Below are 15,089 nucleotides of genomic sequence, written 5' to 3'. Positions count from 1 at the left end.
CAGCTTGTTGTTACCAGTGATCAGAATTATGTTTGACATTCTCTGTGTGTACTAATGGTATTTCTTCAGGCATACTTGCACACCTCGGCTAACTAAGTCCAGGCAGACTGGATCATGAGCAGCCCTGTGCTTGGTGCCGTTAGTGTGAATGTTTCAGAATGCTGTCTTTTCAATCACTTTGTAGGTAATGTTTATACAACCCGATGTGTTTTAAACATTGTTTGAAGTTTTTATGGTACAGCATATGTGTTTTATTTGTGACATTCTAGCTTTATTACATCACAAGAGGAAATTTATATCGTGTTGTGATTTCTATTTGGAAACCTCTGGTACCTTTTTCATAGAAAGCAAACATGTACTATAGTAAAAGCAAGGAAACCGTGCATTTTATTCAGTGGAGCAAACACATATTTTGAGTGTTCTTTCAGAGCTGCCAGGGACGTCCAAAACTGCAGATCTCAACCTTTGACTCCAGAGTAAAGCTCTGAAGATCCAGCTTTAACCGGTTACATCTCTCCCTTATTCAATGTTAATTATGATGAATGACTTTTTGACTAAACAAGTTACAGGAAGGGAGGTGTCAAAGCTGGACTTTGAGCTCAATATAGATTAGGATTGCTGAGTATCATGGGTTCCAGTGTACCAGTGAAGCTCTGAAATACAAGGGGGGTAGGTACATCTAAGTACCCATATTTAACCTCCCTAGCAGTCTGATTATGTCAGTATTTCTGTGCTCAAAGCGGTACATTGTTTTCAATGGAAATATGTTGTTTTTTTATTGTAGGCCTGTAGTTCTTAGGAATAACTCACTGAAATCTGCCCGAACAAGAGTCTAGTAAACATCCCGGCATGATAAAATTTGAAACACGAAATCATAAATTATAATAAATAATCTTAAAAAAATAATACAATAATAATAAATTTAATTCAATAATGTAATCAAACCAAAAACACTGAAGTTTTGAAATAGAGCGCCAAGTTCGCACATCGCTGAGCAAAGTCGCATAATCGTTTTCAGTGTCTGTTGACAAATTTCTCCACGAATTGTCACTCAATTCTGCAAGTGGTTCTAATTTACAATTGCTGTTCTCTAGCTGGTCTAAAACCGCTTTTGACCTTTTTGGGCGCCATGGACGTTTCTCAGTTTCCAGGCAGAAAGAACGGTAAAAATGCAGGCAGGGCACAGGACAAAGCACTTGGGACAAAATGTATGTGAAATGGTTTGATACAGTAATGTAATACTATCAGATTTTAGTGTATTAAGTGACTGTCAAATTTTTAAAATTTCCGCCGGTTACATCCCGACGCTCGCAGGGAACCCTGAAGACAGCTGCCGGCATCAGCCGGAGGACATGGCTGGGGACGCTGCAGGGGGGACATCGCGGGACAGCAGGACAAGGTAAGTGCTCGAGGGATCCCAGAGCAATGCTGCAGTGTAATCCTGAATGTAGCTCGGGGTTACTGCTTCTGTTACTGAAATTTAACCTCGAGCTACACTCGGGAATACCACCAGAGAGGTTAAAGTGGACCTGACCTTCAAAAGTGAAGATATCTCAAATTAATAATTGTTCCTATGTAGTACACTGAAAAAATAGCAGTGCACATCCTGTGCCTAGGCACTACTCCTGTTTCTTTATAGCTATATATTTCCAGTGTAAAATCTTCTAAGGCAGTGGTCTCCAAACTGCGGTTTTTTGCTTGCCTTTATCCTGCTGTTGGGGCACTACTCCCCACTGATGTGAAGCACCAATCCTATATGGCACTAATCTTCCCACTGACACCAACAATGAGGCACCATTCCCTCTACGGACAGCAAAGATGGGGAATTCCTCCCACTGACCACCAAGCGTGACCACATTCCAACCCCCTGTTCCAAGACATTGCTATGTGTCACTGCCAGTCTCATAAGAGTTGGAGTGAGAATATTTGTTGTCACTACTGTGCTGCTCACTGTCGTCCTTGCTGGAGAGGAAGGTGTACCTGATGATCTACAGTGCAAGGATCTCCCTTCTTCATTCATTCTGTGGATCTGTACTTTCTGAACCTCCCCTTGCTGCAGCATTCATCTATCATTTATCAGATCACCAATCATCAGGGGGGCTGCACTGGTATGAGGAAGCAAATCCCTTCCTCTGCCAAGATGGCAGAGAACCAGGCGTGGTAACTTGGCTGTGGAGGAAAAGATCAGCTGCAGGGAGCCAACCTACTTGCATATACCAATACCCAGCGACTTGACTTTTGCCCTATGCTTGCCTTTTTTGAAGCACAGCTCTCACAGTAAGTTGCTCTTTCAAATAAACCTGTACTGAGAACATTTGTTGACAGCCATTATTTGTGTCCACTGGAAATGTTAGTTACCTGTCTTTTTCAAGGATTTTAACATTTACCAAGTCACTGACCTGGAACAAGTTTGCAAATTAGAAGTTAAAGACAACCAAGCAAATATAATTTTTAAAAGGAAGTCAGAAATGATGACCTCTGTGTTCGTTTTAGTACAGGTTTCCATTTATACAACCTGTCTGTTTTTATTAGGTTTAAATTTAGTATAGTTATTCTAGAAGATTATCTAGCTACAAGAGAACTTCAACTAAACCGGTAAATACATGATGAAAATAAAGTACGGTGCTTAGCTAGGTGTGTCTGATGACCCCCCCTTCCTACCCTTTATGGTGATTCCACATGCTGACCCTTCCGTCAAGTCAGTGATGTAGTGGCCAGTGTAACCACACCAAGCAGGGGAATGCAGACATTTGGCACACCAGGAAGTGTTGGATGCAGTGGGTGTAGCTCTGCAAGATTGAGAATTGGTGCCACAGGACCAGGTAAGCATTATTAATGTTGTTCTCCAGACTTTTGTTTAGTAACAGAGATGCTTTATTGTATGAACCTCCTAAATGTGTTTTATTATTACTATAAGCTTTTTGTATCCCCCTCCACGGAACAATCACAGTGTTCTATTCCAGCAGCCATGTCAGAAGTGTAGCCGGTATTATTTAATCAGTGGCTACACACTTTAATATTTCAGCTTTATCTCTTCAGTGTTTATTTAGAGCTCAGAAATCTGACCTGATTTCTTCAAAAGCCTTGGTGATTTTATCGAGAGATTCCCAAGCATTAACGTGGCTGTGCTGTATCAGAGCTGTTTCTGGAAGGAATTGTACCTCCCGAGCATCAGATTAGGACCATTCCTGTTTGCCTGGGAATGGAAGGGGAGCGGCAGAAGAAAAGACACTCTGTTCTCACTCAGTGCCAAGCGTGCTTTAGTCTACTAGTTCAATGAGAGGAAATAAAGTAGCTCATGCCACGGTATAAAGTCTTTATCATAGACAGCTGGTATAGGAATGCTCACAGGTGGATTACACCTTGGGCGTTCATACAAACACATGGGAACCTGTTATGAATGACATGTTACTGGTTTCCAGGTCTGTATACCAAATGCAGAGTGCAGCAAACTGAAAGATAAGTCATTAATTACTATGCTTTACTACATGTTGCACATACCCCTCGCACTAAGTGAAAGACAAAATGTATTTTATTATTATTTATTTCAGGTACTTATATAGCGCTGTCAATTTACGCAGCGCTTTACACATATATATATATTGAACATTCACATCAGGCCCTAACCCTCAAGGGGTGTACAATCTAAGGTCCCTAACTCACATTCATACACACACATATTAGGGCCAATTAACCTACCAGCATGTCTTTGGAGTGCGGGAGGAAACCCACGCAAGCACAGGGAGAACATACAAACTCCATGCAGGAGGCGCCATGGTCGGGAATCAAACCTATGACCTATTTAATGCAAGGCAGACATGCTAACCACTAAGCCACTGTGCCGCCCCGAATGACAATATCTCTGTAAAGCCAACCCTCCTCTATACTAACTCACATAACTACTCTGCCTGCTCCTTCCTCCACTGCAGCTGCCCCAAAATACCAGGCTGTACGGTTGTACAGGAAGCCGTGATGTCACCCTTCCTCTGTCTTGTCAGCATTTGGCCTAGCTGTTGGCCTATGGGACTCAGTGGATCACATGCTCTCCCATACCAGGATGCACCAGGGTAATTCCAGGTGGCTGCATTAGAAGAAGCAGTGGCAGGGGAAGCTCTATGATGGTAAGTATAAACCTGGCCTTAGACCGCTTGAAATTCAGCCGGTTCAACAGGAACTGGCCAAATTTCAATCCATTTATGAGCAGGCTGATCGTACTAAAGTCGAACTACCAATGGACTTCAGTACAACCACCCTGTTGGATTTTTTCATGCGATCACTCGGTGGCTATAGCTGCCAGTAGTGGTCATTATGTGCTGCCAGTGGGGAAGGCTCTGTTTGCCTCCCTCGGCAAACTGATACACTCCCACGACTTCAACTATCACCTCTACGCCGATGACATGCAAATTTACCTCTCCACCCCTCGCCTCACCCCTTCACTCTCCAATCGTTGGCAAACTCATGCAGGCTCCACCTCTGCAACATCTCCAAAATATGTTCGTTCCTAACCCCAGACACTCAAGTCTGGACTACTGCAACTCCCTTCTCACCAGCCTACCTCATCGCAGACTATCCCCGCTTCAGTCTATCCTGAACTCAGCGGCCAGACTCCTCTACCTTACCAACCGCTCCACTTCTGCCACCCCCCTCTGTCATTCCCTCCACTGGCTCCAGATTGCCCAACGCATTAAATTCAAACTACTAGCACAGACATACAAAGCCATTCATAATGCTGCCCCAAACTACCTCACCGACCTGATACCCAAATACCACCCTACCCGTAATCTTCGCTCCTCACAAGACCTACTTTCTAGCTCCCTGGTCTCCACCTCCCATGCCCGACTGCAGGACTTCTCCAGGACTTCCCCCATCCTCTGGAACTCCCTACCCCAATCCATCAGACTGTCATCTACCCTCCTCACCTTTAGGCGCACACTGAAAACCCATCTCTTCAGGGAAGCCTACCCCGCCCTCGCCTAACAGCCGATCTCCTCCACTCCTCCTACAACTCCATCCCCCACAGCCACTTCCTCCTGTACCACTATCCCCTCCCTCCTAGAGGGGCCCTTGACCCCCTTGTGTTTTGTTTTGTTACTGTATTGTCTCGTACTGTCCCCCACTATAATGTACAGCGCTGAGCAAACCTTTTAGCGCTATATAAATACTGTATAATAATATAAGAATAATAACAAATGGAAATTGAAATGAAAAATCTTATTTTGTGAACTGTCTACTTGGGGCTAGCATTTTTTTGTATGACAAGTAGACTGTTCACACAATAAGATTTTTTAAGTTCATTTATATTTCATTTCATTTATATTTGGTGTAAGCTCTGCCTGTGTGTTTATAGATTTAAAAATATGTATTTTATTTCCTACACTTTTTCTCTTTTATGTAATTCAATCTGCTCCAGACATTTACCCTAAAATAAAAGTTTGACAAAGTCAGACTGAAAGGATATCATATTGCAAAAGTGCAATTTTTACAGTGTGGGGGAATAATACGGTTCAAAGTAAATGTGTGCCTTTTTACATTTTTCCTTGACAGAACATCACAATGCACCCAGGAAAAAATGATTTGTTCAAATCGCCATTGTAGGATCAAGTCAGGTTAGTGCAGGCTGGAACTAGCATAGGATTACTATTTTCACAAATTTTCTGTATGACCATGCACAAACTTGTAGGAGAGCTTGATACTTCCTCAAAGCGTATGTCTAGGCAAAATAAATTGCAGTACATGTTTGAATTAAAGTGGTTATAAAGGCTGAAGGGTTTTTTTTACCTTCATGCATTCTAAAAATCTTCAGTGTGCAGCTCCCCCCTAAGCACCTCCTAATACTTACCGGAGCCCAATCACGATCCAGCGCTGTGCATGAGAGTCTTGTCTTTCCTAGGTCTCTCCATCCTCATTGGCTGAGGCACAGCAGCAGGAGCCATTGGCTCCTGCTGCTGTCAATCACAGCCAGTGAAGAGGAAACAGGGGGCGAGACTGCTTGCTCTGGGGGCACTTGTGCATGGCTCAGTTTGCTCTGGGGGCACCTCGGCAAGGAAGAGGGGCCAGAAGCGCCAGCGGGGGGACCTGCTGTGTGCAATACCACTGCGCAGAGCAGGTAAGTATGATGTGTTTATTATTTGAAATAAAAAAAAGAACCTTTAGAGCCACTTTAAATGAGCATTCCTTGTGTTTTATCACTGTGAAAACATTGTTAGTACAGAAAAATAAACATTGATCTTGGCAGAAATCCGGTGAGCTCCTAAGTTGGTGTAACATGTCTCAGCTGCACCAAAATCCCAAGCAGGTCTTTTCAGCCATAGCCAGTGTTCCTTTGCTGGACAGAACAGCTGCTGCGTATGTTAGGAAGAGGGGTAGGTGTCCTGGTGATCTAGCAGAAAAGAACTCAGGCAGGACTGACAGCACTGCTAAGGCTTTCAGTTCTGGAAGGAGCTGACAGAGGTCACTGGATCCCTGAAGCTTTTATTTCCAAGGTATAAATATTATTTATTTTTAAACAGATAATCTATCCTGTTTAGAGTGCTTCTAAAGCCCTGAAGTTTTTTTTTTACCTGAATAAAAGTTGAAAACCTGTGTCTAGGATCCCCCACCCTCCCCCTTATACTTACCTGAGTGTGATCTTGATCCAGCAGCTCCCTACTCTCTTCCTACTCATTGGGCAGAGTGTCTAGGATCCCCCACCCTCCCCCTTATACTTACCTGACCATGATCTTGATCCAGCAGCTCCCTACTCTCTTCCTACTCATTGGGCAGAGTGTCTAGGATCCCCCACCCTCCCCCTTATACTTACCTGACCATGATCTTGATCCAGCGGCTCTCTGCTCTCTCCCTACTCACTGGGCAGGTTGATAGCAGAGGGACCCATTGGCTCTTAGTAAAAAGTGCATTTTACGCTAGGCAAAAACATGAATATTTAATCATTGCAGTGTGGGGGGTAGTGTTTTCAGTTGCCCTGAGTCCAGCTTTTAGCTGACCTCAAGGCAAAAGCACTCTTATACTTACCTGACCATGATCTGGATCCAGCAGCTCTCTGCTCTCTTCCTACTCATTGGGCAGAGTGTCTAGGATCCCCCACCCTCCCCCTTATACTTACCTGACCATAATCTTGATCCAGTGGCTCTCTGCTCTCTCCTTACTCATTGGGCAGAGTGTCTAGGATCCCCCACCCTCCCCCGTATACTTAGCTGAGTGTGATCTTGATCCAGCGGCTCTCTGCTCTCTCCCTACTCATTGGGCAGAGTGTCTAGGATCCCCCACCCTCCCCCTTATACTTACCTGACCATGATCTTGATCCAGCGGCTCTCTGCTCTCTCCCTACTCACTGGGCAGGTTGATAGCAGAGGGACCCATTGGCTCCTAGTAAAAAGTGCATTTTACGCTAGGCAAAAACATGGATATTTAATCTTTGCAGTGTGGGGGGTAGTGTTTTCAGTTGCCCTGAGTCCAGCTTTTAGCTGACCTCAAGGCAAAAGCACTCAATGCTTTATTATTAAAAAGTAATTTTGGGTTCATGCACACTGACTTAAAAATCACTGCTCCTAGAAGCGTTTAGCGGGTTTTTTATGCCTGTAGAAGCAGCTAATGTTATCCTATGTATACATGCACATTAGGTGTTTTTTAAGGTTTGCGTTTAGAGGCTGAAAAAAAAACCCTTCTGGTTTGCTACATGCTGGCACAAAAACGCTAAATATGAGCATAAATGTGGGCTAAATATATAGCGCTTTGGGCAAGGTAACTCGCTTTTTTTTTTTTCTTTTTTTTTTTAAACACAATGCGCATGGGCCCTTACAGTTCCAACTAAAAGGGGGGGGGGGGTATTAGGGGTTAATGGAGTTTGCCACAGGGAAATGCTGGCAGGAGTAGAGTGCAGAGAGAAGACCTCATCAGTCTGTTGCTGCTCCTTTGTTGTCCAATCACAGGTTGTGGGCAGGGTGGTGACCTAGTTATGTTGCTTAACTATAATACAAAATGTCCACTCACCTGCCTAAGCTGTGTACCTGGCAGAGCTGTGTTGTCCTCACGGCTGTATAGACATGAATACAAATCATTTGACATGTAAAACATGCTAGCTCTACGTCTGTCGGTTCATCTTATACAGAATTCTGTGATGGTGTCTTGAGGACTTAAATTGGTTGTAAACCTCAGTTATGAAATATGTACAAAGCATATCCCTCTATAGTGTGTACTTGTCTCAGTTAAGAGCTCTAAGTGTCATTTCTGCCTGCTGCCTTATTCCTCTGCTATCTGCATGAATCACTTCTGACAAATTTTCCTGACACCAAGAGAAAAATGGTGACGGGAGGGACCTCCAGCAGATTGACAGCCTCAGCTCTGTTCCTGTAAAGTGGGTGTGTCCCTTCCCTCCAATCAGCTCTCAGGGCTCCTCTCACGAAGTGTGATTTCAGCTTCCCGCCCCCTTCTTTTCAGAGCTGAGAAATCCTGTGTAAATTCTGGACTTTAAATGGATGTAAGAGACAGACAGTTGTAGATAAACAGGTACAACTTCTGTAGGAGGATTTGTTTCATCTCTGTGTATCACCTGAGGCCAGCCACTGCACTGGGTATATGGAAGGGTTTACAACCACTATAAATGTTAACCTATGCAACAATAAGCAAGGATTCGTGGTGTAACCAGGATTTTTGCTTTTATTGACCCCTGGTTCACATATATGTGGCCGTGTGAGCCGCGTTTTGCGTGGGCACGAGAGCCCATTTATTTGAATGGACTCCCGTGCCCCGTGACATGAAGGGGAGAAGTACCTGCACTTCTTCTGAAAACGCAGCCCACAGGGGAACCTCGGTTCCCAGTATGGTTGCGTTTTCCAGTGCGGGCGGCGTGCCATTAGAAATAATGGCACCGCCTGCAGGTCTGCATTCCTCTGTGTGGGTGGTGCGGCTGCACGGATTTTCGTGTGGATCTGCAGCCACACCACCCGAACATATATGAACCTAGCCTGAATGTACACATACATTTCTGTACCTGTATTTTTAATTTCTTTAACTGAACAATTAAGTTCTACTGGATACATCATCAGCGCTCTCCTTATCACACTGAGCCTGCGTAATAAATCTAAAAGCCCTTTCCACCCATGATTGATCAGGGAGCTTAGCTGGAGGTCAGAAACAGGTTAACGGCACCCTTTGCTTCTTGGTGGAACCGTTTCATGATCACATAATCCTTCCACACACATCATAGCAGACTAAATGAATTTACCTTTGAGGAAGCTCATAAATCACAGACGGAACACGAAGAATTCTAGAAAATCAACCATTATATTGAGAATTTATTAAGTGTTTAAACACTCACATTAGACCGAGGAACAATTTCCCCGACCAAAAGCAAATTACAAAAGTGTTCTCTAGAGAAAATCGCGCTTTATTGGCGACGTATTGAAAACGTGCCTTTCGCTGACAAAAGCCAGCGATTTACCTACTTAATATGTTTAGTATAATCAGCCTGATGAGTGATGGCAGTTGTCAGTGCCGTTAGAAAACTCATTTTAAAATCAGCATGAAGTACTCAACAGCTCACCATTCAAAGGCTTTCAGTCAACTAACAGAGCTGCCGGGAAGTGTAATTATAGGACGATATAATTGGCTGGCCTTAATTTCTTCCTGAGTAAATACTTGTGAGTGGAAATTAAACCTCCCTTTAATGGTATACACAACTGTTAATCTTCTGTGGTGCTGCTGTGCTATGCAGGTTGCTGGTTTATTGCCGGGGCCGGCTATGTGCGCTCTTTGTTTCGTGTTCAGCACACAAAGTAAACACATTTACTGCTAAAGTTTTGATAAAAATTTTAAGACTTCATTTAAAAGTGTTAAATATGCCAAACCTGGTTCTTTGAGAAGGTTTTGAGATCAGGGTGGATAAAAATCAATGATTTTTTTTAAAAAAATCAAAAAAATCAGATTTGTTTTAATTTAAATCGGATTTTTTTTATTTAAATCGGATTTTTTAAAATAAAATGCTTTTTGAGGAAAATATATTACCATCCAAAGGTTATTCCATCATGAAATAAAGATCAGTTTTTTAATCATGTAGAATAAGGCTGTATATGTTTAAATTTTTTTGGTAAATAAATTTCATGAATCCATTCACAATGTCATGCTCTTCCAGAGGTTTTTGTAAGATTATTGGGCAGTTTCTCTGCCTACAAGATATTATCACAGATGCTCGGTTTACTTTGCAGTTCTCAAAACTGAATTTGACTCAGCGGAGATCACATTATTATTATTATTATACAGTATTTATAAAGCGCCAATAGTTCGCTCAGCGCTGTACATTACAAAGGGGGACAGAACATGTGACAGAACAATACTAATACAATGCAAAACATGAGGGGATCGAGGGCCCTGCTCTTTCAAGCTTACAATCTAGGAGGGAGGGGATAGTGGTACAGGAGGAGATAGCTGTGGGGGATGGAGTGGTAGGAAGAGTGGAGGAGGTCGGCAAGTTAGCAGGGGGTGGGGTAGGCTTCCCTGAAGAGATGGGTTTTTAGGGTGCGCCTAAAGGAGAGGAGAGTAGGTGATAATCTGATGGGTTGGGGCAGGGAGTTCCAGAGGATGGGTGACACCCTGGAGAAGTCCTGGAGGCAGGCATGGGAGGAGGAGACCAGGGAACTAGAGAGAAGGAGGTCTTGTGAGGAGCGGAGTGTGCGTGCTGGGCGGTACTTGGATATTAGGTTGGTGATGTAGTTCGGGGCAGTATGGTGAACAGCTTTGTACGTCAGTGTTAGGATTTTGAATTTGATCCGTTGTGCAATCGGAAGCCAGTGGAGGGATTGGCAGAGGGGGGTGGCGGAGATGGAGCGGTTGGAAAGGTGAATGAGTCTGGCAGCCGTATTCAGGATCGACTGAAGCGGGGATAGCCAGCGGCGAGGCAGGCCAGTGAGGAGGGAGTTGCAGTAGTCGAGTCGTGATATGATGGAGTGGATGAGCTGTTTAGTGGTTTCTGGAGTTAGGAACGTGCGGATTTTGGCGATGTTGCGGAGGTGGAGTCTGCACGAGTTTGTTAAAGATTGGACTTGGGGCTGGAAGGATAGGTTGGAGTCCAGAATGACACCAAGTACTCTGGCCTCTTCTTCACAGCAAAAATGTTATAACATGAACAGAGTTAAGAAAAAGACCTTAATCCTAACTTCTACAAACCTATGAATACAGAATCAACCCCTTCAGTGATAAGTTTCAAGAAGTTCAGTGAATAGAATAGAAACAATATTTTTCTGATTGTTTGGAGTGGAATAGATCTGCACAAGAAGAAAGTGACACTAAGTGTGAGGAGGAAGGGGCTGACAGTCTACGTTTCTTAAAATATATATATTTTGTTTAGCCAAATTAGTTAACAAACATGGATGTTTAAGCAAATAACATATGCTGGAATGTTATTGTTTCAGTTGAATAAATCTATTTAAATTGTTATTATTAAGGTAATGATTATTTTTCTCCTTCCTAAGTACAACAGAAAAGTTGTCCAAATATGAATGATTAACCTATTAAACTGGGGATAAAAAAACTAATATGAAAAGTTGTTATTCTAAAAATCTTCATCTACTTGCATATTAAAGTTATACCAGCAAGAATTAGTCTTTATGTAGAAAACTAGGATTTAAATCAAGCCTTACTGACTAGTGATTTAAATCGTGATTTAAATCAGTTTGATTTAAATCAAATCCACCCTGTTTGAGATCTTTGTCTTTTCGCATCATTCTTATTAAAATATATTCAGATCCAGAACAAAAAGTGAGATATTGCAGCTTACCGGTTCTTAGAAAAGAAAGTCAATGCAGGCTCAACATTTAAGGCCTCATTCACATTACTCGATTTGGAATCCTGGCCAGAACCACTATGATTCTGTCCGTGATTTCAAATTGTGGCAAAATGCACAACACATGTAATGGCACCCCAAATGCGGTGTGATTCTGCTGTGATTGTTGCGCAAAAGAATCATACGACAATTGCGGCAAAATGCACAATAAACATTTGTGCTATGCTTGTCGCCCAAAAAAGGAGCAGGAGCTTGTTTTGGGCGTCGAATCCATTGAAGTGAATGGTCTGCCCTATGCGCATCACGCACAATCATGTAGGAGTTGCGCAACAAAAATTGCGAGCGCTTTCCTGATATGTAATATGTGAATGGGGCCTAAGGTGGTTCTGCCAGTAACACACTTCGGGCTTGTGGCTTGTACAAAGTAAGTGATCAGAGTGTATCACTTTTCAGAGTCGCTTGACAGGTGGAGAGGAGGCCTTAAAGTGTTACTACACCCACAACGGTAAAATCAGTCTGTATATGTAGTAAAGCGTGCTTGATGTACTCATTGTGGAACCTAAGGGGTTAGTCCTCTGCACTGTGTAAAAAAAGACCGTTTGATCCTTTCTTCTCTGCCCCTCCTCTTGTTGAAATGACCACTTGATACAGGCTGAATCTGTAGTCACATGCACATGCTCCGTTTGGTGTGTATTGCTAGAGAGCAGGGGCGGACTGACCATTTGGAAACTCTGGCACTGCCTGAGGGCCTGGGGTCAATAGGGGGCCCCATGAGATGCCCATGGTACCTTTTTTATATCCTTTTTTGAGTTTGGGCAAGGATACAGGAGCCCCATGACCCCCTATTGCCCAGGGGCCCCATGAGTTGTCATTCCGCCCCTGCTAGAGAGGTTTTTCTTTTCTTGGGAGAGTGCATGTGAAGAGCAGAAAGAATCTCCTTCTACAAGCTTTAACAAGTGCTCTGCTGAAGTCACAAGACTGCTCTAACTTCTGATGAGAAAAGGTATTTAGCAGTTTGTATTTACTACAATAATTGCATTTCCATGTTGTGTGTACTGTGAGAGACCAGATATAGTGAATGCAGGGTCCTGGGTTTAGTATCACTTTAAGTTGCCTCTTGACTGCCTATTTCAACCCCCTAAGTGCAGCACTGCGGTCCCATTTACTAAAATGGGTCGCATATGGCAGACTGTAATGCCCGCACGTGACAGGGATAATTATTGTACCGTGGTATGTGTGCCTCCCTGGCCACTGCCTTTTCAGTTGGGGGGGGCAGTATAAATGTGGCTCAGGTGCATGGTTATCCACCCCCAACAATTGTGAATGAGCCCTTCTTGTACTAGTAGGACAATGTTCATTTCTTTGCACTGTATCTGTGAAAAAGTAGCATTTTCACCTTGGGACAGGAAGTGTTAGGACTACAGAGCACCTCCTATCCATCCTCATCTCCATAATATAGAGTCATTTGAGGGGTTCTGTAGTTGACGGGAGAATCAGGTGGAGCTAGTAACATAGCTGAGATTTCATGGCAGCAGAGGTGCAGTTGTTAAGTTTACTGGATTTCTGGCAACATCAGCAAATATATAATTTCACTTATTAAAACGATAAACCAAACACATTCAGTGATCTATTTACCAGATGAAAATGGAGCGAATAAAGAAGTTCATTGTTACGGGTTGTATACACTTTGTTTTTTAATGAACACGTGGACCTGGAATAAATGGTGGCTTTCAAATCTGCCTGCAGTACGGATATAAGTTGGAAGTATTAATTTTGGATAAAGTTTTTTTGCAAAGTGCTTAAAAAAAATGTCATTTTTCAATAAACGTGTTTTGTGATCCAAAGAATAATTTTATTTTATTTTTTTTTTGTATTTCAGCTTGCAGGTCGGACCATGCCAGATACTCAAACGTCTCTGAAAGCCGTAGAAAACATGTTGGAAACATTGCAGATTACTCAGTCCTAAGTCTTCTATAGCCACTACCTGCTGACTCTGACCCAGATCTCGTAGTCATCGTCTTGTCCTTAAAGTGGAACTCCAAGCTGAGCAAAAAACAGCTATACTGTTGTTAGTGATGCCCTGAGTATTTGTTTTACTGTACATTGCATGTTCTGCATTAGTGGAAATATAAAGCCAGCCTCCTGGTGATACTATGGAAAAATGGCTGTCCAATGTTCTGATATCACTACCTGAATTCTCATACTAGTATGCATGACCTGGATGAACCACTGTGCCGACATGTATGATCAGATCTGCACAGTCTTCCCCCTCAGTGTGAACTGTGGATGTTACCAAGAACAGTAGTTCTCACGGCTGATTGATGTCGCACCCTCAGAAAATTCGACCTGCAGATTGGTTTAGAATTAAGCCAGAAGACAAACCCCGAAAGCAAAATATGTAGATATTTTAAAGCTTCTGTAAAATCTACATTTAGGTGTGTTTAATTTTTGTGCCTGGAGTTCCACTTTAAAGGTGGAAGCCCTCACACTCTGAGCTTTATATGTGATCTTAAGAATGCAGCCTTTTTGTTCCCTAGCAAGCTGTGATATCACAAAGGCATGGAAAGACTTGGAGTATATTAGAATTTCTAAAATAACCTGTTTTGGCTGTGACGGAATGAATGAAAATCGGTAGTGAAATGTGTCGCAGTATGTATTTGTAGACAGGAATGAAAGCATGTTTTATGCCGTAACGCGTTAATATTTTCACTGAAAAATAATTTATTTGAGTCTATAGCTAAATTAAATGCAAAATAACTCCTTGTTTAATTAGATGTTATACACAAGTTTTTTATTAAATTTTTTTTTTCCTCCACTGATTTTGTTTAAAGATCACAGTAATGGATTCTGACAGGAAGTTCTAAAAATACTGAGCTGACCGCTAACATTTAATGATTGGATGGTACATTGCTTGGTAATAATACAATCTCTTCTTTACACAGGTGTTTTTTTATAGTTCACAAAGGCTACTTAAATTTTTTTTTTATCTTTATGTACAACCCCAATTCCAAAAATGTTTGGACGCTGTGTAAAAACAGAATGCAATGATTTGCAAATCTCATAAACCCATATTTTATTCACAATAAAAAACAAAGTAAATGTTTAAACTGAAAAAATGTACCATTTTAACCTCCCTAGTGGTATGATTATTTCAGATTTTTGGTGCTGAAAGCGGTACCATTATTTTGCATGGAAATATGTAGTTTTTTTATTGTAGGCTGTAATTTTTAGGAATAACTCACTGAAATCTGTCTGAACAAGAGTCTATTAAACATCCCGGATATGATAAAATTTGAAACACGAAATCATAAAT

At 42.3% G+C, this 15,089-nt stretch overlaps 1 protein-coding gene across 1 annotated transcript in view; it reads left to right on the top strand.

The window, feature by feature from the left end:
* EMC2 (ER membrane protein complex subunit 2) overlaps positions 1–14,591 on the top strand; it is a 139,168-nt gene extending 124,577 nt beyond the window's left edge. The window contains exon 12 of the mRNA XM_089664454.1: positions 13,656–14,591. Coding sequence (XP_089520580.1) covers positions 13,656–13,742 — 87 coding nt within the window. The 3' untranslated portion in view covers positions 13,743–14,591. The remainder of the gene's footprint in view (positions 1–13,655) is intronic.
* The last annotated feature ends 498 nt before the right edge of the window (positions 14,592–15,089 follow it).

Source organism: Staurois parvus, unplaced genomic scaffold (assembly GCF_062004578.1).
Source record: "Staurois parvus isolate SC_StPar_1 unplaced genomic scaffold, SC_StPar_1.0 ptg000047l, whole genome shotgun sequence".
NCBI lineage: Eukaryota > Metazoa > Chordata > Amphibia > Anura > Ranidae > Staurois > Staurois parvus.
The sequence above is the reverse complement of the archived record's forward strand: the minus strand, read 5'-3'. Positions and strand labels throughout refer to the sequence as shown.